The sequence below is a fragment of the Oreochromis aureus genome, linkage group 6 (assembly GCF_013358895.1).
Source record: "Oreochromis aureus strain Israel breed Guangdong linkage group 6, ZZ_aureus, whole genome shotgun sequence".
In the NCBI taxonomy this organism is placed as follows: Eukaryota; Metazoa; Chordata; class Actinopteri; order Cichliformes; family Cichlidae; genus Oreochromis; species Oreochromis aureus.
The window spans coordinates 35,617,984-35,639,734 of record NC_052947.1 but is presented as its reverse complement, the minus strand read 5'-3'; the positions used below and the strand labels follow the sequence as shown (position 1 = coordinate 35,639,734).

The window sequence follows — 21,751 nt, the reverse complement described above, 5'->3', positions numbered from 1 at the left end:
TGGCTTTAGCCTCACCTTCATAGCACAATGACCTGGATGTAGCCAAGCCATGAGTATAATTAAGACATATTATAAGTGTTATTTTAATATGAGTTGCCTGAAAACATTATGTTTGTTCATGTTCTGAAATAGGAACCAAGATTTAAAAATTGTATTTTAAATGTTGAAAATGTCAAAGGCCTGATATGTAGCAACACAGAGATATCATTTTTAAGAGCAAAACAAAGGTAAAATAGAAAAGCTTAAACAGCAAAAGAAAGTAACCCAGTGTTTTAAATCTTGAGTCATGAAAGAATATCTTTGAAAATATATTTCTATCACCATCCTCTGCTATAATGCTGACAATAAATAGGCTTATTATGCCATGCTATTATTAAATATTATATAATATCATATTATCATTTTTGATCCATCCTGACATTATTTTTCCTTTATACTTGGCACTTAAAGATGTCTGACATAAAACTGCATCGTGCTGTTTCTTGTTTGCTCCCAGAATTTTTTTTTTTTTTTAAACAAAAGGTTATTGGTTGTAGCTTGTGCTATGCCTTCAAGAGCAGTCAGATGTGTTCACTTATTGGAAATATGAATGACACAACCCACATATGGCTTCCAAAAATATCCTAAACGACAATTATTATGCAGTGATCACACAAAAAAGGACTTAAAAATGAGACGTACCAGCTGCAGCCAGGCATTTGTGATCAACACTTGGTTCTTTTCATCCTGGAGGGGAACAAAAGGAGACGGAGAGAATAATCAGCAGTGAGTTGACATGGGTGCAGGCAGATAGTAAATGACAATATTCTACAGGGCAAGAGTAAAGTAAAAAATAAAGAAATTATTCACTTCTGCTAAACATAAGGCACAATAATGAGACAGATCGGCAATGAAGTCAAACAGCATCTCATATGACTCTGAGCTGCCGGCTAACTGAATGACAACGATGCACTCTTTCAGCATTCTCTTATTTTTCTTCCAATGCCATGTCAAAGACGTAATATATATCAACATTTTAAACAGAATAATAAAGAAACAGGGGGCAAGCAACAATTTCCATTGACAATAGACAGGGTGAGTGCACAGAAAGGATGAGGCTTTTCAAGAAGAGATGAGCATACAGCCATTTCTATCCATACTGAGAAAGTATAAATACAGAGAGGCTCCTAAAGTCCAACTCATGGTCAAATATTCAGATGGAGGAAAACGGAGAGGATGGCTGTTGATTCTTTTATGATTCTAGAAGTAGTGAGATGAGAGTGAGAGCAATAAATGTTCAGAGAAACTGATTTCAGAGATGCTTCAACAAAACAAGTCATAGTAGAAATAGTAGTAGTAGTACTGGATAAAGAGACACAGGAACAATGCAGGGGGGAAAAAACTGAGATGCGAATGAACTAGAGTCTGTTTTGTGAAATCCTACATGACAGCAGCACATTTTGCTCCTTGTGTTATGCACTGATACATTGGGTTCATGTTTTATCACTGCCTTGCATCTGAAACACTTGCAAGCTGCTTGTAGGTAACTGGATGATCTTGTACTGTGTTTCTTCATTGAATAGCTCCTTTTTTTTAACATCCATGGACTCATTGAAGTGACTTATCACATTATCTTCTACCCATGACTGAAGCTGGAATAATACAGTTATTTCAACCCTTTCAAAACTTTTCCTTTAAAGTTACTGAGATAAAATCATGAAATCAATTTACTGTACTCTCTATTTTTCTCTATTTGTCAGAACTAAGCTTCTGAACAGTTTCCTGTCTTATCAGACTCTTTCACACTGTTACTTTCATTTTTCTCCCTCTGGATGTTCAGGATTTCTTATTTGGTGAAACAGTCCAAGTGGTGAAGTATGGTTAGATATGACCTTACCGGTCACCTAAGATGTTTTTAGGACTATCTTTAAACATTAGTTGGGAAACCACTGAAATATTTGCTTGCAATGATTCTTGATTTTCATTGAGATGTTAAGAAAAACCTTCCTTAAGATGTATACAGTAGCTCATAAACCTTCTTGATTTTATATTTTACTTCTAAATAGATTTGAAATACTAAATGAATCACTGTCACATATATCCCCTCTGTTGAATATTACTTGCCTAATAGTATAATCTAAAAACAGTAGTCAAACAATAAATAGTACTTTGATAATAAATGTTTAGTTTCTGTTAAATTGTTTTAGAGAGGCGTTGACATATTCTTCACAATAATTTTGGAGGATGTTTGAGGGTATTTTAAATCCTTTATTTAAGTAAAACTGTCCTTTTCACTGATCCTATTCACAACTTTTGTGTACAGACTTTCTAGTTGCAGGCAAGTAGAGCAAGGTTTCTGGTTTGGTGGCCTCAGGATCTCCTCTCTCCAGGATTAAAATATAGCAAAAACAAGTCTGAGGCCATGGTTCTCAGCCAGAAAAGGGTAATGCACCTAGAAGGATGAGTTGTTACCCCAAGCAGAGAGTGGAGTGGGAGACTGACAGACTGATTGTTGTAGTGTCAGCATTGATGTGGCTGCTGTACAGATCTGTTTGTTGTGAGGAGTGACTTGAGCGTGAAAGGAAAGCTGTCAGCTTACCAGGCAATCTATGTTCCTACTCTCACCTATGGCCATGAGTTTCCTCTGGGCTCAGCCTATGAGATTGGTTGAGGAGCTCAGCCAGAAAGGGGTCATAGTAGAGCAGCTACTTCTCAGTATCCAAAGGATCCAGCTAAAGTGGTTCAGGGATCTGACTAGGATGCCTACTGGGCACCTACTTGGTGAAGTGTTTCAGGCATATCCTAACAGAGAGAGACCCCAGGGCAAACACAGGACGTGCTGAAAATTATACCTGCCACTTGGCTCTCCAAAATCTAACTCAAAATTTAAAAGTTACTGCCACTGCACTTAATATTGGCAGCCATGATTTTCCATTTTCAATAAAAAGGCACAATAAATGCATTAACAAAGCATTTTCAGATGTTCATTTACACTAGAACTATAGTAAACTAAAGTAAATATACCATATAAAATAGGCAACTGACAAAGAAGAGAATAATTTCTTTATGTTTACCAATATAAATCAATTAAAACATATTTTGCATATAAAGAATCCTAAACACGTTTGTTCTGCCTCAGCACTATCTCTGATCTGGGTTAAGCCAGAAATTCTCCTGAACATCACAGGAAACTGAAGCTAGCCAGAGGGGGAAACGTTCTTAAAAAGTGTACTGACCCATGGCCCTTTAATCTAGCTAGTGTGAGGTTCTGATTGGTTTTCCAGGTTTTCCACCTGGGATACTGCTATGACACAATACACAACATTGAATCCCCATGCTTTCTGAATGACAACATAGTACAGCCAGTGATATAAACCCATTTCCACATGGACACATGAACTCTAAACAGTGTCAAGAGAATTAGGTCAGGACATTGCACCTTCTTGCATGCAGTGCTTAATAGGAGTTAGTCTGCTTCAGATGCTGCCCATTACTGGAAGTGCTCTATTTGATTTAGACCTGTGTAGAGCCTGCAAGGAGCAAGTAAATGCTTGCAGTAAATTCACCAGATTTACCTATTCTCATATGCAGTACAATCAAATATTACACAGACTTTCTACTAAGGGGCTAATGGCAAAACTGTCTAATATCTGATGTGATACGGTTGGACACTTGCTTTTTCACATGCAGCTACATGCCATAATATCTTAACAAGCTCAGGGCACCAGTGCAGTCGTGAAAATGCACTTACATAGGAATTCATGAGAAGAGATTTTAACAAAAACTATTACTAAACCTAAGTCATACGCAAAAAACAGGAAGTCACATTTGAAGTTTATAGAAAGAGGTATCTCTGTTTAGTTATAGTAAAAGTAACGGCCCAAGTTATAATGTGTAGGATACTGGTCTTGACCAAATAAAATTCTGTAGACTATACTTCCCTATCTCTGCATGCTTTTTTCAGTCTTTCACTAAAAAGAGGATTTTTTTTTTTACACAGGTATATAATGGAAATTCTGAACATACTTCGATACATAGATACACACACTCAGGATTGTGGTCACCTCAATTTAAAAAAATCATTGTAACTAAATGAGATTTTTTTTTACAGTTACCAGTTTTTATTATTCTAAATTTTAAATGTAGCAGCACACACCATACAACATCGAATTTCATTAACATTCTCTGTCATGATTATCAGGATATATAATCAACTGCCACAGTTTTCCAAAGGTTTAACTTTGTGTCATCAGCGACAAGCCAAGCAAAGCACTGCTTTTACTTCTCTTTGTAGTGAAAATCGATTCTCACAGTTTACACCCCCTCGTCCCCCTATCCCTCCGCCTCCTCAATTCCTCCCTAACGCCCCCCAAACTACAATCTTATCTCCACCTGTCCTTTCTAATCTCTGCGTCTTTTAAACAGGCTTCCTTCTCCACAGTTGAAATGGAACAGCCTTCTATTGTATACATTACAAAGAAACGTTTTATGTCCCTCTGGTGTGCAACCTAATGTACAGTTTTGGAGACCTGGCTTTACTTTAAGGTTGCTGTGTTTTTGTTCTATTTTGTGGCTGACCCCTCTTTTTTGGTGTTTTGTGGGATTTCATTGACCTGCAATGGACAGTATCAGCTCTGTGACACCCACTATAAACACTCTAATCTTTTCATAAATCTGCTGTGATTGGTTTTTGCAGGCTGTGCATGATGGACACTTGCATTTAATAACAGCTCTTTATCTGTATTTCACTGCAAGCGATCCAGCATTCAAGGCTGAAAAATTTAATACACATATGAAATAGTGCTTTGTTTGAAATCTTCATGTGCATTTTTCCCCAGAAACAGGATTTCATCTGTGGAATTCATTCAGTTATATCCCCAGCTTGGAACAATAGGATCACTTCCTACCTCTTTTTCTTCCAATCCAGATGAAGGGTTCAGTATTTCAAAGATAGAGAATCACCAAACAGTGAAGACAACAAATTCTAAAATCTGAAATAAATAATATCTTCTTAGAAAACTCTATTGTGCTTCATGTACTTGCATTGACTTTATATTTCCCATCAGTTTCTTTGAATAATAGAGCTTCATCAGGACAAAGAATAGTGAAAATTCTTTCTTGTATATACAGCTCAATGGATACGGTCATGCTTCTGCTGCAATGCATCAGTTTATCTGAAAGAGGAGCATCTCTCTGCAGATACTTTATATCTCAGGGTTGATTGAATCAAACATGAACAGAAGCGAAGAAGTGCCTGCTCTTGTGCAAAGAAACATCTGTTACAAGCATTTTTTCTGACTATTTTAATCTTTCTCAAGAGTCAAGAATCTTCCTCCAGAGTTGTTAAGTAATACTATTATCCCAAAGCAAATAGACTCCCATCTTACTTTGAATGTAGTACGAGCATACTTGGCAGTTGAAGAAGCATCCAAAATGGTTTACTTAAGCATTTATGACTAGTATTAATATTTTTTAAAATTATCACCACAGCAAATTCTCATTGTGTGAAAGTATGTTTTTATAACAAAAACTTGTTGGGAATGTGTCTTTAATGAAGTGTTTTTGGCAAAACTCCTGCAGATGAGTTTTTAACAGTGGAATTGGCCATGGTACATCAAAATTGTGACTGTTATATTTTATCACTGAATCATCTTCATTGAGGCAATACTATGATTGTGCAAATTTAATGTTGATAGCTGGGTTAGAGCTCATTATTCATTTGATTTCATATTTAAATTTATAATAATGTCATAGTACATGTTTTTTAAATTTATTTTATTTATTTTTTAATGTAAAGCCCTAATCAGTTAAGAACGCAACACCTATAGTATTCAAGTAAATGTGTGGTAAAGTAAAATTGCAAATATTTATTTCTCATTCATAGTTGTTCACTCAGAGGTAAAAGAGAAATTCAAAAGAATGAAAGGGTATATATGTGTTGTCCTCAATTAAATATACTTCGTTACATATCTGCAATGAACCTTACTGGTTTCCTGATGAGGTGCATGAGACACATGGTGGCACTTTATACTATATGGTTACCAGTTGTCCATCAGTCTGTCTGTGTATGGCATTATTCATGGCAGTGGACCCAGTGGGCATCAACCTGCCCTATTTCCATGGTTAGAGAGTTACCCAGGAGCAGATGGAGGAATCAAAGGCCATATTACACACACATTGCAATTATACACAGATACATATACACAGACACAATAAGGTTTACATTATTTACAGATGCCCAGTAAGCATTAATTCATCTGGTTTTGCCAGCTTATTCATTATTTATGAAGCCATCTAACAGCACAACAATACATGAAAAAACAACACACAAACACACACAGATACACATACATGCACACTATACATATTTATATAACATAAACTACAATAACTATAAAATTGTTTCACTGACGAAAAGAAATTTGTAGTCATGTAACTATGTGACGAGTTCTTCAGAAATTCCATGTGGAAGCTGCTTGGTTCTGATTCTTTATATGGAAGCTCAAGATCTAAAATGCTTTAAAATGTTTTTAGTGTGCGCTGTTTGAGACTTCATATTAACAATAGAATTAGAATAGGAGTCTAGTGTATGAGGCTTACTGTACCACCATGTAGTTATCATGAGGAAACCTCATGTCTTGTCACAGGGCTGACTCTGGGATGTGACAGGGTGTCGGCTTGGCTTTTTTGGTTGAGTGCCCTGGCTGTGTGGTGGGGCCAGAAGGCAGGAGGTTTGTGTGTTTTTGTGCAAGGGTAGGTGTATGAGAAGGGGAACCGGAGGAAACACTTGATTGAGCGCAGAGCAAACACTGAAGGAGCAAAATATGAGATGTGACAGAAAATCTACTCAAACCACAGAAGTGTCAATTTAAGAGCTATGGGTTTAACATGAAAAAGAGTGAAGAATGTCAGAGAAAGGGAGGATTGTGCCCTATTGAGCTAAATGGTGTGTGTATGGGTGTGTGTGTGTGTTTGTGGGTATAAAATGTAGGACACAAAGATAAGAATGGATGCTTTAAGTCAAGCTTTTCTCTCAGGGTACCACTTCAGATGGTATCCATAAAATGAAGAAGACAAACACAGATATTGTATTGTGCAGAAAGTGTTTAAAGGAGTGGCTACCAGCAACCAGCTAATGTTAGGTGGCTAATTAAGTATTCAGGCTGGCAAATGTTGTCTGGGATCGAAATATGCAGTCAAAAATAACTAAATCTGTCTGTTGAGCACTCTAGTTATTTTTTCCATATGCCTTAGCTTGTTGACTAGTTAGGAAGACATGATGACATTGTTAATCAGCTCTAATTTAATATAATGATGCTTTGGGGTAATAAGTGTTTGAGGTGACAAAACAATTTTAAAAATTGTCAAGTAATGATATATTCTTAGGCTGAGTCACCATTATGAAACCTTCTAACCTCTGTTTTAGAGGTTATTTCTCCTATTTCTGGTGACAAATATAAGCAGCAAGTTAGCATAGCATAGAAGAGTAGAGTTCTGTAAAGAGAAAATAGTTGAAGAAGAAATTAAAATATCTTACAATATTTGATCTTTGTTGTTGTTTTTCTTTTCAGTAATAACAAACTGAAAACTGGCAGGAATCAGTGTTTGACACTGTAGATAACTTTTACTTTGAAAACCTACAAGAATATCTATAGATGCACACTATAGTGCCTTTGGTTAGGATATGGTTAACATGTTCACCATGTCAATCTTTAATTTTTCCCCCTTGACTGGGTTTGACACTGGTGGAATAATAGTTTTAAGTTCAACTTCAGAGTTTTAAAGAAGTATAAAAGATGCATAAAGAAAGATGCAATACCTTCAATATAAAAAAGCCTAAAAAACATGCATCAAGTTTCACAAAGTAAGACAGCATTATAAGCCCAAAAAACATATGACGCTGGGCAAGGGAGGTATGGAAAGAAAGTGACAAATAGATGAGAAAATGTGGGAAAATAGTGTTTTTTATTTAATCAAGGAGTGCTATTGCTTCATTTTCAAGTGTAAGTTGGAAAAGATTCACATAATCAATCTTTTGGGATAAATATTTAGCACATGTGCACCAACCTGCATGCAGACTATTGCTATCACCAATGTTTTTTTTTCCCCATTCTTTTATTTTTCATTATTTGGACTGGGATTAATGAAGTATTCTGATTCTATTAAGAGATAAGAACCATTATTAGAAGTCCAACACCTTTTTGTAATCCTGTTACTAGGGTAGGCAATAAACCTCAAGCTTGTTTTCAGTAAAAGTAATCATCCTCTCAAACTGGACTAACAGTAGTGGCCTGTATGTGCAACTGGCTGCGAGATGAGTGTTAGTTGCAGGCAGTGTGCTGCTGTACAACTTGTCTTAAAAAAACCCTCATCCTCTGTGTTGATCTCCAAAACTAATTCCACACACTTCTTTCAACTGTCTTCAGACATTCTCTGCACTTCACAAAACACATACAGACTCACCACATCAATAATCTGTAGCAAAGTGAGGCCGAGTTCGACCACAATGGGTGCAGAGTCGTTTTGGACTGGTCTCTCAAGTCGATTGTAGTTTACCATCAGATCACGATACAGCTTTCTCTGGTACACTCCACCATGACAAACTGCAGGGAATAAATTGAGAATTATAATCAAAATGAAGCAAGATAGTCACTCACTTTCTAACCTGTACTGATTTGCCCTATGGTGAGAGAGGAAAACGAACTAACAAAGAAAACCATAGGAACAATGGTGGAAGGAACTGATCAATTTATATTCTGCTGTGCACATCCTTTTTCTTTTTTTTAACAAAGACCCACTCAATCCAGTAGCTTTGTAAAACAATCAACCAGTTACTCCACCCATATTAAATCTAATCAGCACTGTTATTGCAGTTATAACCAACATTTGTTCATGCAGTGTCAAATTCTGCAATAAATACTGATTAAGTCGCACTGTGGTGAATGTGATGAGCACATTAAATCATTGAACTTTAATTGTGTTGACCGTGTGTCCCTTTTTTCTCTCCTGTATTCATTATGCCTCATCAAGAGGTTTACACTGAACAATTACAAGTATTACAGCAAAGTCCCTCAAGCAAAAGCAAGCCCAGGCAGTCACGAGGGTATAGCACATCCACAATGCTAAAATTCTTTTTTATCAGTGCTGCTGTCGTAATTTGAAATATAATTACTCTGAGTGACGGTCAAAGCAGTGACTTTAACCGAATTGCTGTTAAGACCCTTTCACAGCAGGCAGGGTAAGGAGAGTGATGATGGATGGGTCAAATCGATGGAGTTGTCATGTCACACAACTATTGAGTCCACATTTCGAACTGTTTTTGTGTTCAAGTGTGACTCTGGTGGTTGCACAGCCCTAAGTGTGTATCTGTTAGTGTAACCAGACAAAAGTCTGGTTTTTACAGTCAAAGCTTAAACTGAAGTAAACCTGTATTGAACATTATTATATGCTTGTTATAATTTTTAATCTGAATCTCACAGTTCAGCTGTATTATTTAGAATATGTGAATATTTTGTGCTATAATTTCTTGCAGTGTTGCTTTTGAAAAAGACAGCAACTGATATAAATATAGAACAAGGGGGAATTTACACAATCAAGGCTCTGGTAAAACGAATGGAAGAGAGCCATAACTTTAGGTTCAGTGAACATCAAGACATAAAAATCTGATGAATAATCTGTAATAATATTTGGTGACTTTGGATTATGTCACAATGACATAAAGTATACAGAGTACCAATATGAATACTGTTTTGGTCTCCTACCATAGCATTTGAATAAATGCCATGCAAGTACACATTATGGATAAAACATACAATGAAAATCCTGACTATGTTCTTCCTATAGTAACATGTAGAAATGTGTGCGCAACACAGGTGTGAACATCAAGTGTATACTTTCTTCTCCAGAACAACAACACTGGCTTATGTTTCCAATTTCAGCTATTTTAAAGCCTCTGATTGGCTCTTTTGAGTTATTGGTGGAAGAATATATGGACTTCATATATTTTATTTTCAGATTTTATTTTCTCTCTGCGTTGAGTTCCCCAAAACCTTGAGCAGCAGCTTCTCTCATTAAAGGATGACATTAGATAATTTTCTAAACTTCTCTACTTCAGTGTCATTTTCAGTCACAGCTAAAAAGGTCTCAGTCTGCATCTCCCCAGTGATCCATGTCCAAATTAGATGTTGTCTTAGCATATTCCAGCAATTACCAAGTGACAGCCAAGACGTGAGTGCACCGACAATGACTGAGTGAATGACTAATTAGCTAATGAGGCAAAAATAAACAAAGGCATCTAGCTGTGCATTTGTGAGTGAGGGTATTGGCGAGTGATGGGTCACTCCTAAATCTTGGGGTGACAGGAAATCTGCATAATGGCTGAAAGTGGCAGCCAGCAAAAGTGTTGAGAGTCAGTAAAATGAAGTGAGCCAAGAAAAAAACAAGCTGAACAGTAAAGAGACCTGTCAAAGAGCCACTACAAATAATATACATGTCTAAATGGGTGTCAACATGGCAATTAATGAAATCTGTCTTGCTATAAACCTTCACAATTAGACAGAAATATTACTGCACAATTAATCATGCATATGTGTTTGTGGTAAATACTTGCAATGTGTTATTGTACAGCATACTTAAGAAAGCAGACTTCAGAAAAATAATGAAATGGTAATAGCTGCATGCCATCTACAAATTTAGAACATTTAGGACTGTTGCTTCTCCTTCAAGGAATGGGCATCCTGCAAACATGATATCTGCAGAATAAATGGCAGCAGCAATAAATCTTGTTCTCAGTGCCTGTTGGTCTGCCCTTTATCACCAATTCTGTTCATAATATTTATGGACAGAATTTCTAGGCACAGCTGAGGGTGGAGAGTTTGGTAGAGCTGCTACTCCTCCACATCAAAAGGAGCCATTTAAGGTGGTTTGAGCATCGGACCAGGATGCCTCCCAGGCACCTTGAAGTGTTTCAGTCATGTAATAGAGATCTAATCTCTCCAGAACACACTAGAGAGATTACTAGGCTGACTGGTTGACTAAAATACAAATAATGCTCACTTTAAGTTATGAAATGCCTCTTTGTTGTCCTTTTTCTTCAAATACACAACTGCACAAACAGTAAAAACTATAGTAAGATCTTAGAAATGCTTGATGTTGTACATAGTGTTAATTATTGTAATCTAGTACTGTTTACACTCTTTCTAGTGTTGCTGCAGCATGCAAATCTCATTAAAGCCTTATGTTAATTCTTAACATAGGGAGAATTAAAAGGCAGTAGTTTTCAAGGAGTGTAAAACGTCTATGTTGTATATTAACCTCCCTGAACTACTACAAAGCTTTAGCTGAAGATTCAAAAAAGTCATGTTGTTGATTTTTCTCTGTGGTAACTTCATACTTCTTTAAATATGTTGTTTTTTATATCTTTACAGAATTACATTTTTGTATTTGATGTTTACTTTTATTATCACGATAAATCCAAAAATACAGTCCAAAAAAGTCAAAAACACATTGGTAAGAATATTAACTTAAAATAATAAATATTTTAGGTTAGTTTTGCTTTTAAAAGCAAAAGGGAGGGAAATAATTTCTTATGCTCTGTGGGTGGTCCTATCCTCAATTTTTTTTTTTTTTTACACAAATAGCTACATCCTCAAAATATTCATCTTACCCTCAGAGCCTGCCACTGACATACAGGATTCTGCCCCAGTTTTCCATCGTCAAATCATACTTCCATCACCCAGATTGCAACTGTAGCTCTTTTTCAGTTTTAATGAATTAATTCTGAACTCAATGATATAGGTGCACAGGACATACCAGTACAGTGTAGTTAACTGCAATGGAAAGATTTTGTTTCTTTTTTATTGCCTGGATTCTATAGCAATAGACGGAAAGGCAATTTTGTTTATGTGGTTCATCCTTGAAGTTGTATGCTGCCTTTAAAATACTACACATACTGGTATCTGTACTGTTGTCATTCTTCCTGACAGAGAAAACAAATCATAATCTCTCAGTGACACACAAACCTGATGCATGTTGGACATTAATAATTTTCATGTACTTAAAATTAGGCTTAAAGTAACACAGCCATCAGTAAAACTGGTCTTCCTTGGGGTGCTTCTATTATTTTCATTTGTTCCTTTAATTTCTAGCAATCATGCATTTATTTTTCACAATACTACATATTGCATCCATAAGGTGGAAATCCAGCAATTAAGTACAGCATGTCATTTCCTAAAGTTTGCCCCAAAATCTATTTCTATCATTGTGTCCAAAATCTTACAGTTTTAATTGCCATAACTGAACTGAAAACCATATATTCTTGGCTCCTTAAATGACACTAAAAACTTTGTTTTACAAGCGGAAAATATATTGGGGGGAAAAAAATGAAACTATACTTCCTGAAGCAAATTCTTATCTGGGTTTCCCATCTTACTGTACACCATATTGCTTTTGCCAGCCAAAGGGAAACCCTAACAGCTTTTGGCTTCCAGCAATAAAAGGGACACTTGAGGACAGCAGGCCAAAGACGAGCTTGAGTAAAGGAGAGTCAATCTTTAATGCCTGCAAAAGCTAGGTTGGTTTACACAGAGTAGTAAAATGTGAATTTCACAGGACAATGAATAAAAGACCATCGTACCACTTTAAGTGTGACCGTCAGCGAGATTGCAATGAAAACAATCTGTTGTCAGTGTTTACAACAACCGACAGGGAAAATTGAACCTTGTTTAAAAAGCTGATAGCTGGTGGAATAAAGGGCCTCATACAACTATCAGTGGTCCTTCTTGTGAGGTACGATCTCTGCCCAGAAAATTGTCACTCGCATTTTGAGCCCTGACTTCTAAAAATTGTGCTCCCAAACTGCATTTCCACATTATCAGACATTACATTTGCTTTTGGCATTGTACAAATGGGTTTGTATTCAATATATCTTTGTTCATGTGGTTGCCTTTCTTCTGTCAGCTCTCGTCAGGCGACCAGTCACATATTAAATAGGGTGTTACTTGTCACTTCTGTGTAACCCAGAAAATAGACAATTAAATGTGGTTACTTTGTGAAAGTGAAAGAGTTTTCCTGCATATTTCTAACCAAACAGTAAGTAAATACAAAAACTAAGCAGTGAGTAAAAAAGGTTTTTTTCCCTTTGAGTGGAATTTGTGGACCTTTAGAATTAATTCTGTTGTATTGATATTACACTTCCCTGCTAATGTATCTGAGCACTTACTTTATTGGGTCAGTGTTGCCTCACAACAAGAAGGTCTTGGGTTCAAATCCACAGGCTGACTAGGGCCTTTCTGTATGGACTTTGTATCTGTTCCTGTGCAGCTTCCTCCAACAGTCCAAAGACATGTTTGGAGTTAACTGGTGATTCTGAATTGGCTGGAGATGCAAGGGTGAATATTTTCTGTTTTACTGTGTTAGCTACCTGATGAGGGTGTACCCTGCCTCTTGTACTTAACCATGAACTGGGTAAGTAGAAAATTTATGCAAGGATTTTATTATTTCCCAGAAGCATATTTTTGGTATAACTAAATATCTTCATATCTAGCATATAACACATATGTAGATCAAACACAAACAGCTTTTCCTTTTTGGATGTTTTATTTAATTTTACTTCAGTGTTGATGGTAGAAATTCACATTAATATTGTGCATTTTGCTGTGTGTGTTATTATAGTTTTCCTCTTAAATACTCCTACAGAGTTAGGATCACAACTGCAAACATATAAAGGAATTTACATGAAAGCAGATACCATTCAACTAAAGAACAGATATCATGACAATACCACACCACAAAGACAAATTAAATATTGATTAGCCTTGGCGAGTCTGAACATCGAGGAAGGCTGGCCAAGTTTAAAATCGAATCACATTAAAGCAGCTGGTTTGCAAACATCTGCAAAAGATCAATACATATCCAGAATCTGAAAAGCAAGAAAGACAGCCCAACTGTGTCCATTTCAACTTAGTTTCCTTGAGAATATCATATGAAGTCACTTTGCTGGGAAGTGGAAATATGTTTTTAAGGAGGTTTTGCCATTGCTCTAGTCAATACAAAAACACAATTTAATAATTCCAAAAACAAGTTATCTCACACTTCTTGGAAGTTTAGTATTTGCTCTTTTCTTGTAAGCAACATTGATTTGCGCATTGAATCTGCATTATTTATTATAAGAAATGTTCTTTAAAGCTGCATCAATTTATTTCTAGCTATTAGGTGATGGTGTAACAATCTGTAAATAAAACAGACAAACTTTCAAAATAAAGCTATTAAGGGATTTAAATGTTAACATCCAAGATCAGCACTTTTCATTCAGCATGGTGTGTGACCACCAACAGTTTACTTTCTATTCTGATCCCCAGCAAGTGGGAAATGTCTCATGACCTGCTAACTATTCCACTATGGTCAGCATCTAGCTACCAGTCTTTTTTTATCTATCTAACAGTGCTAATCAACCTAGAAACAAGTTTGCTGATGATGCTATATCCTGTAGATATACTAGACCTGAAGTAGTAGTTTTTTGACCTTTTCAATAGTTTTTTATTTATATCTTATGTATGTTTATTATTTAATTCTAATGTACAGCACTTTGTGTAAGCTGTGGTTGTTTTAAAGTGTTTCATAAATAAAGATGGTATGGTATGGTATGGTATGGTATGGTATGGCAGTAGCCAATGTTGGGTAGTAAAACCCAACTCAAAAAGGAAAGTTGTGGGCTAAAGAATAAACTGGAAATTGCAAAATTAACAAGTAGAGCCAACTAATCTAACTGAAAGCATCCCCTACACTTGAGTAATGTTTAATTATTAACAAAAACATAATTGCTACTGCAGCTTCAGACAAATACTCAGTTTTTAGGGGCCATGTACATTTGTCTGAGTCACTCTGAACACAGACCCATGAGTCATTCCAGTTTTGTTTTCAGTCTTAATCATTTATATCTAACTATTCAAAGAGAAATTGTCCTTTGAACTGTTTTTTCATCATGGCTGACTCTGTATCAGCTGCATACACCTAAATGTTGTTGCTCAAACACAACAACAAAAATGGCTACACATTCAGGGTGTATACATAATTTTTTCAGAGTAATAAGCAATCATGCTACACTGTCTCATTAGCAGCTTAAATTTTATGGCAAGTCCACTGCAAATAATCATGTTCAGTGAGCTATGAAAGGACTAGATCCAGGCCATATTTTACAGACTATACTGAGAGTAACTACTGTATGATCTGAAAGGACTGTGTGACTCAATGTTGCTGGTAGAAATGCACATTATTAAGAAAAGAAAACAACTCAGTGATGCTCATTTATTGGTGAATCAGTGCCAGCATCAATGAATAAGCATCTTTTCATTTCAGGACAGCTTAAATCCCTCTTCAAAAGGTGTCTTATGAATTATGACCAACGCTTTGTGCAGCATTGTAAGGCTCAGAAGACAAATCCCTTAATTCATTGAGTAATGAAAAGGGTTTGATGCACTACACTCGAGACATTTTCCTTGAAGATTCACAGACTCATCTTGTGAACAACATTTAACTTCACACTTGTCTCTTAGAAACTGCTCTTGAACATTCTGCAGAAAATACCCCTCCTCCAGCCACTTTATTATACAGAACGCGTGTTTACCTGCTTTTGTAATAGCAATATAGACTTCTTAGAGCTGCAAGCAACCTGTTGGGAGAAGCTGAGAGGACACATAAGCACACAGCACCCTCTTTACTTGAACTCCTACCATGTTGGGAAATTAATCTTGGACCAATTAAAAACAAAAACACACGTGAAGAAATAAAGAAATTACTCTTTGAAACTGGCTGTTCAACACCCCCTCCACCTCCCCACCCTCTCAGTAGCAGCAAAACAAAAAAGACTACTGCACAAAGACAGAATATAACGAGGGATTCAGACATAGACATTTAACCTCGTCTGAGGGTTCTCTTGCTCAGTTCCACTGTAGTCACGCATTTAACAATCCTTTAACTGCAGATTACACTGAAGGGATGAATGGCCCCATGAAATTTGTGCATCACCGCCGGGACGCCCTCCTTATTGTGGGCCAGCTGTCGCCACTCTGTTAAAGAAGGTTCACTCACTATCGTGTACGCACAGACACATGCAGCCACTGAGCCATGCGCTGTAAGCATGGAAATCCAGTAATACAGCACTTTTAACCGTGGCAATCTTTAGGGGTTCACTCTTTGCGCATATAATAATATACCGCAAATATATAGCCACACGACTGACATTACCCCGCTGACTTAACATTATAATCAAGCATTTTTTTTTATACAAAAGTGTCTACAGTACGTACAACTCGTGTGCATGGCTTCTTTTTTTTTTTTTTAACACACTGGATACAAATCTCATGAGCAATAAACAACCGAACTAATCCGAAGTCTGTCTTAAAAGCAGCTCTCATTTTTCTGAAAAACATTTTTGAAGATGTCACGAAAATCACAGAAATATATCAGAAACGTGTCAACCTGCATTTCTCCTCTCTCGGTCTTTTTGGGCATCTTTTCACGCACGCATACAGAATACAGACTGAAGGCTCCAGTGACCCACCTTGACAGCAGAATGTTGCCCACAGGTAAACTCCAACCAGTACAAAACCAGTGCGTTTCCGAGGCTCCATGGCCGCGGCGGAGCACAACTCTTTCTGTAGCCGCTGGAGATGTCAAACTTTGAGGGAGTGCAGCTTTGTCAGACTGCTGGTGCTGCTCTCTCTCGCTCTGTTTCTCTCTCACTCTCTCTCTTTCCCCTTGTCGGATGCTGGAGGAGACGCGCGGGTACGCACGCACACACCCAACGTGTCTTTTTGCGTTTGGGTCTGTTCAAAAGTCACATCGAATTCAGCTCTCTGGCACTCTTTCTGCTGCACTCACGCGTATTTTTATATCAAATGTCTCGAGCCTGACCTCCGCGCGTTTCCGGTCGAATGTGCGTGCGGTGATGATGACAGCCACCTGTCCGCTAGCTGCTGCTGCGCAATACTTCGTCAAGGTTTGTCCCCTCCAGTCATTTCAGGCTCATCCTCATCTTCTTTATGGATGATGACTAAGGAACCGATGAACGCATAATCTCAACATGCACACATTTCCAGCAGAGGACAGCACGCCCCCACCCAACTTTTAAAAAAACTTTTTACACACTTTTTATTTAATTTTTAATTGATTGACTAAGCGGCTCAGCGTGATTTCACACCCAGTGTAATAAAAGATCTCCTCCTGCAGGCCATAGGGATCTAAAACAACTGAGAAACAAATAAACAAGTATAAAAAACAGCACATATTGAGCAGAGAGCCAAATCTTCTCCTTTTGTCACACTTCCTACAGCTCCTCCTTATTTCTTCTCGAAACGCTCCTTTGCCAGGAACCTGCCACTGAGAAAGTAATACTTTTAGATTGCACCTATGTTGCTGCTTTTTTTTTTTTTTATTACTGTGCGTATTTCATGGAAGGGGCAAACTTGAATATTCTAATATAATGGTGAGATTATAGTTCTTTACTGTGTAATACTTTTGTTTATAGAGTGTTACCAAATAAATGCCAAATAAACAGCTTTAAATGCTTTAAGCTTTAAGTGTAATATTTATCTTTCTAGCTATGTAGCAATCTCTCAATGTGATTCAGTCTATATATCTGTACCCATAAAGTTCTATTGAGCTCCAAATGGCCATGTCTACACCATTGTCACAGGTCTCAAATTGTCTCTCATAGCACAAGTAGGTGCAAGGTCATATTAACATGGCGTTCTACATCACAATACAACACATGTCTGAGGGACCCCTTTGAAGTAATCTGTGAAATGACAAAAAGAAGACAGTGAAATTTGAGTTGGAAATAAAGGTAATGAGAGGCAGCCTAAAGTTGACTTTGAGCTTTGATGCATTAAAAATAATAAGACTACAAACTTGTGTACATGAATGAAAACCCAGAAACCTTTTGAAAATTGAATTTCACAGTAAAACAGACATTTTTACATGGCACAGATCATGTGGAATCATGTGGCTTTTGTTCCCTTATGACTTACTCTGTATATTCTTTGAAATCATTACCGACAATTTCAGACTTGTTAGCATTGTTTGAAGGTACAATGAATGATGCCATCTGAGGGTTAGGTTTTAGACTGCAACCACCTGAAAATCATCTTAGACTTGTACTCCAAGCTTGGAGGAGGATCTTTGGTCACTAAAACCACCACAAACCACCCTCTGTAGAGTAATTCTTGATGTATGTTCTAGGTTACCGTACTCGTGCAAAATCATGGACTCCATGAAGAAGGACAGGGGCCAAAAAATTTATTCCATTCTTTTTTCCAGGTTATTACACATCATTTTTGGATGATTCTAGTCTGTAAATCCTGTTAACTCCTCCACACATGGAGCCATGCTGAGTCTTTAAGACATTCTTTAAAAAGGTGTCTCAGCACCTACCAAAAGTTACTTGGCTTCCATTGTTCACTGTTCATTTGGATTTCGTTCTAGTAAGTGTCAGTGTTAGGTCTCTCAATTGTACCTTCTTCCACATTACTCTTTTTTTAGATTGGAAAAATAAGGTTCTCCCTGTTTTACCAATCAATGTTAATTTAAAAATAATAATAATAATTTTGGTGTTAGTCACTGACGAACATTTTATACCAAGAACATCATCCATGCAATATGTTGCTATATTGAGTTATGAGCATGTCTTTGCAGCAGTGGTGCAGATGATGAATTAGGTTAGATGAACACAGTTTCATTTTAGCATGCACCACTGGTTATGTCTTTAATCAGCATGGCAGCTGTCCAGTGAGGTAAGTCTGGTGCATGTGGCCAATTGTTAAAGCATATTCCATCACGTAATTACTTCTAACAAGACATTTGCCTGAGCTTCAGTGTGGTGCTGTCAGTAGGGAGAATAACATCTTCAGGGCACACAGGCAGCACACCTTGCATGCCACGACTGTTGTGGTGGGTTGCATGTGCATGCACTTTGTGTTGTAGCTTGCGTGCAGCATCGCCACCCTGTATAGAGACCTTTCAAGTTGTTGTTTAGTTTGGTGTGATGCACATATGATTGGTTTCCACATGAATTAGCTTAGTCATTTATGCCACCCCTGCATTCACTATATTATGGTTCTTTCTTTCCTATTCTTTTCTTCTTAGTCACCCTTTCACCCACCCTCATGACCTCCAGTTTTTTCATTCTTTTTCCCTCTGCTAATCTTCTATTCCCACTCAATTCCTCTTTAGCGTGATGTTGTCTTTTTTTCCTAAACAAACTGCAGTCTCTTTCTTCTTCCTCTCTACTTCCGCTTGTCTCTGTTTTGTACTCTTGAAGCACTGAATGTGAACATCAGATACAGTGATATCCTCAGACCATTACGAGAGAGCCTGCAGCATTTCTCTTGGTCTCACTATCTACCACACTCTCTCACTGGATTGCCTTATCCACAGTGTAAAAAAATTCCCTTCTTCCCATGCCTCCCCATCTTCTCTTTCTGTCTCCCTCAGGCTTCAATCTGGACACAGTTCTGTGCATATGTGATGAGTGCCATCAACTCAAATTAAACACAGGTCCTTTTGGCTGAGCCTGGAGGGTTTGTTACTGGTACTCTGCTCCTGTTTGTGTGCTATTCTGTTTCTTTAAAATGCATTGCACTGTAAATAATCAGGTTGCACCGCAGACACAACACATACTGAATACAGTCCTGTATGTGTCTTATAGCTTTAGCAGCTAAAAGTCTGGATATTTACCTCAAAGGCTGGTTCACCGAGTTTATTTATACAACTGTTTCGTAACAAAATCAACATATTGGCTTAAAAAGTACCAGTGGTCCCAATATTGTTTTCTCAGTTTTTTAAATTGCATCTTAATAAACAAAAAAATCTTTTCCATCCAGGATTAAGAAAATGTTTTGTTATATCTTATGTACCCGGTAAAAAACGTCATAATTACTTCTTAAAGTGACATTTTGGCCTCTTTCAAGTTTAATAGACATTAAATAATAGATACAGCAAACATGTGAGCAAATACTTGTGTATACTTAGCAGGTCTGGAAAAACATTAATTTGCAGTTCCTGTATTCATTCTCCTTCTCACTCTGTTTTGTTCTTCACCAACTCCCAAGGAAAACATCCTATTTGTTGCCCAGAGTGGAAGAGATTAGGTTTTTGAGTTTTTTTTCCTTCTTTCTTACAGTTGCAAATGTTGTTTAGAAAGGGCAAATTCACATGTAGAAGAAACTCTAATTACAGCTAACCTAACTGCTCCTTGGCGACAAAAAATGAACTGAAAGTTGCTGAAATACTCTACAAAGGACATGTGATAATATCTTGTTGAGTTATCTTTACATCACTTTTCACTAAATACTTTTTGAAATTAAATATATTGATTTCTGTATAAATGACTTTCACATACAGACAATAGCTTTTATGAATGCAGCATTTTAGCATGACCTTTTCCATATCTAGAACTGATTTATTTAACAGTGAGTAAATGTACCTCTGTGTCATGGTCTACTCCTTGTCATGTCTCTGTGTCTGTCTCCATGTTCTTCTCCCTCTCTCTCATCCTTTATCTTCCCCAGTCTGTTGTGTGTTTCCATGTTTGTATACCCCTGTCTTGGTGTCAAGCCTGTGTGTCCTTATCTGACTCTTGGTGTGCATGCTACTTCCTGTTTTATTTTGGCAGTGCTTTGTGTCATGTGCATTGTGTTCAGCTTCGCTTCCCCTGTCTCCTTATGCCTGATTTGTTCTCCCTGTGTTTCCATGTGTCTTCACTTAAATCACCCTCATGTGTATATATTGTGTCAGTTACTCCATATATACATGTGTCCAGTTCTTAGTGTTTTGTTTAGTTAGTAAAGTCTAGTCTCTTTTTGCCTTTTATATTCTTTTTGGTTTTTCTCCCAGCCTAAATAAACGGCTTGCTTTTTTTGTTAAGTCCACTCCTGTCTCTATGCTTCTGCTTTTGAGCCCTCTATCCAACACGATCAGCGCACACAGATCATGACACCTCTGTGTGAAGGTCCATAACTAATAGCAACCTATTCACCTTCTCACAGCTAACCCCTCTTGAAAAACCTACCTCGTTGCCATCATTTTTCTATAAATTTTTTCACTTTCATATTTCTGTGAGCAAAAAACAGCAAATGCTCTTCACTCAGACTGTCAGTTTTCATGACAGAAGACATGAAAGGTAAAGGTCATGTTGAAATAGGTCTGTGTTTTCTTTGAAAGGAAGGATCACACCTTTAAATGAAGAGGCTGAGGAGTGCAACAGAGTATGTTTTGCAGTCCTTACAAGCTTTTCGTAGTGCTGTAAGTGCTACTGACAGTTTGTGTCGTGAATTCACAAGGCTTGTGTACACACACATACGCACGCACACGCACAGACACAGTAGATGTGATGAAAATATAAGCTCAGCAAGTGGATGGATGAACAGGTCTTTTCCAACACTTTCACCCACAGTGCCAGGGCAACAACCCTGTAATTTCTCAGTGATGTACAACCTGGAATTGTTCCATTAAGAATGGTTGTGTGACTGACCTTGTAGAGAACCTTGTGTGTTTCTGCCTTTTCATTCAGATAAGCTGCAGTTCCCAGTGGTGATAACAGATATAAAGCTGAAAATTGAGTCTTTCTATATGCCAGGAAATTCCCTAGAGTGCCTCTATGATCACCTTTTCAATCTTTTCTTGTTCATTCCTACTGGAATTGTATGTCGGTGTCACAGAAAATAAACTATGCATATCCCAAGTCAGTGCTAAGCAGAAAAGAAACCATGAATGTTTC

The 21,751-nt window shown here is 37.3% G+C and overlaps 1 protein-coding gene across 1 annotated transcript in view; it reads right to left on the bottom strand.

The window, feature by feature from the left end:
- Window positions 1-16,876, bottom strand: part of LOC116328576 (neuronal acetylcholine receptor subunit alpha-7-like) — a 38,463-nt gene extending 21,587 nt beyond the window's left edge. The window contains exons 1-3 of the mRNA XM_039612994.1: window positions 16,538-16,876; window positions 8,443-8,582; window positions 682-726 (exon numbers count right to left, since the gene is read on the bottom strand). Of these exons, the coding sequence (XP_039468928.1) occupies window positions 682-726; window positions 8,443-8,582; window positions 16,538-16,607 (255 nt within the window). The 5' untranslated portion in view covers window positions 16,608-16,876. The remainder of the gene's footprint in view (window positions 1-681; window positions 727-8,442; window positions 8,583-16,537) is intronic.
- Between the last annotated feature and the right edge of the window lie 4,875 nt (window positions 16,877-21,751).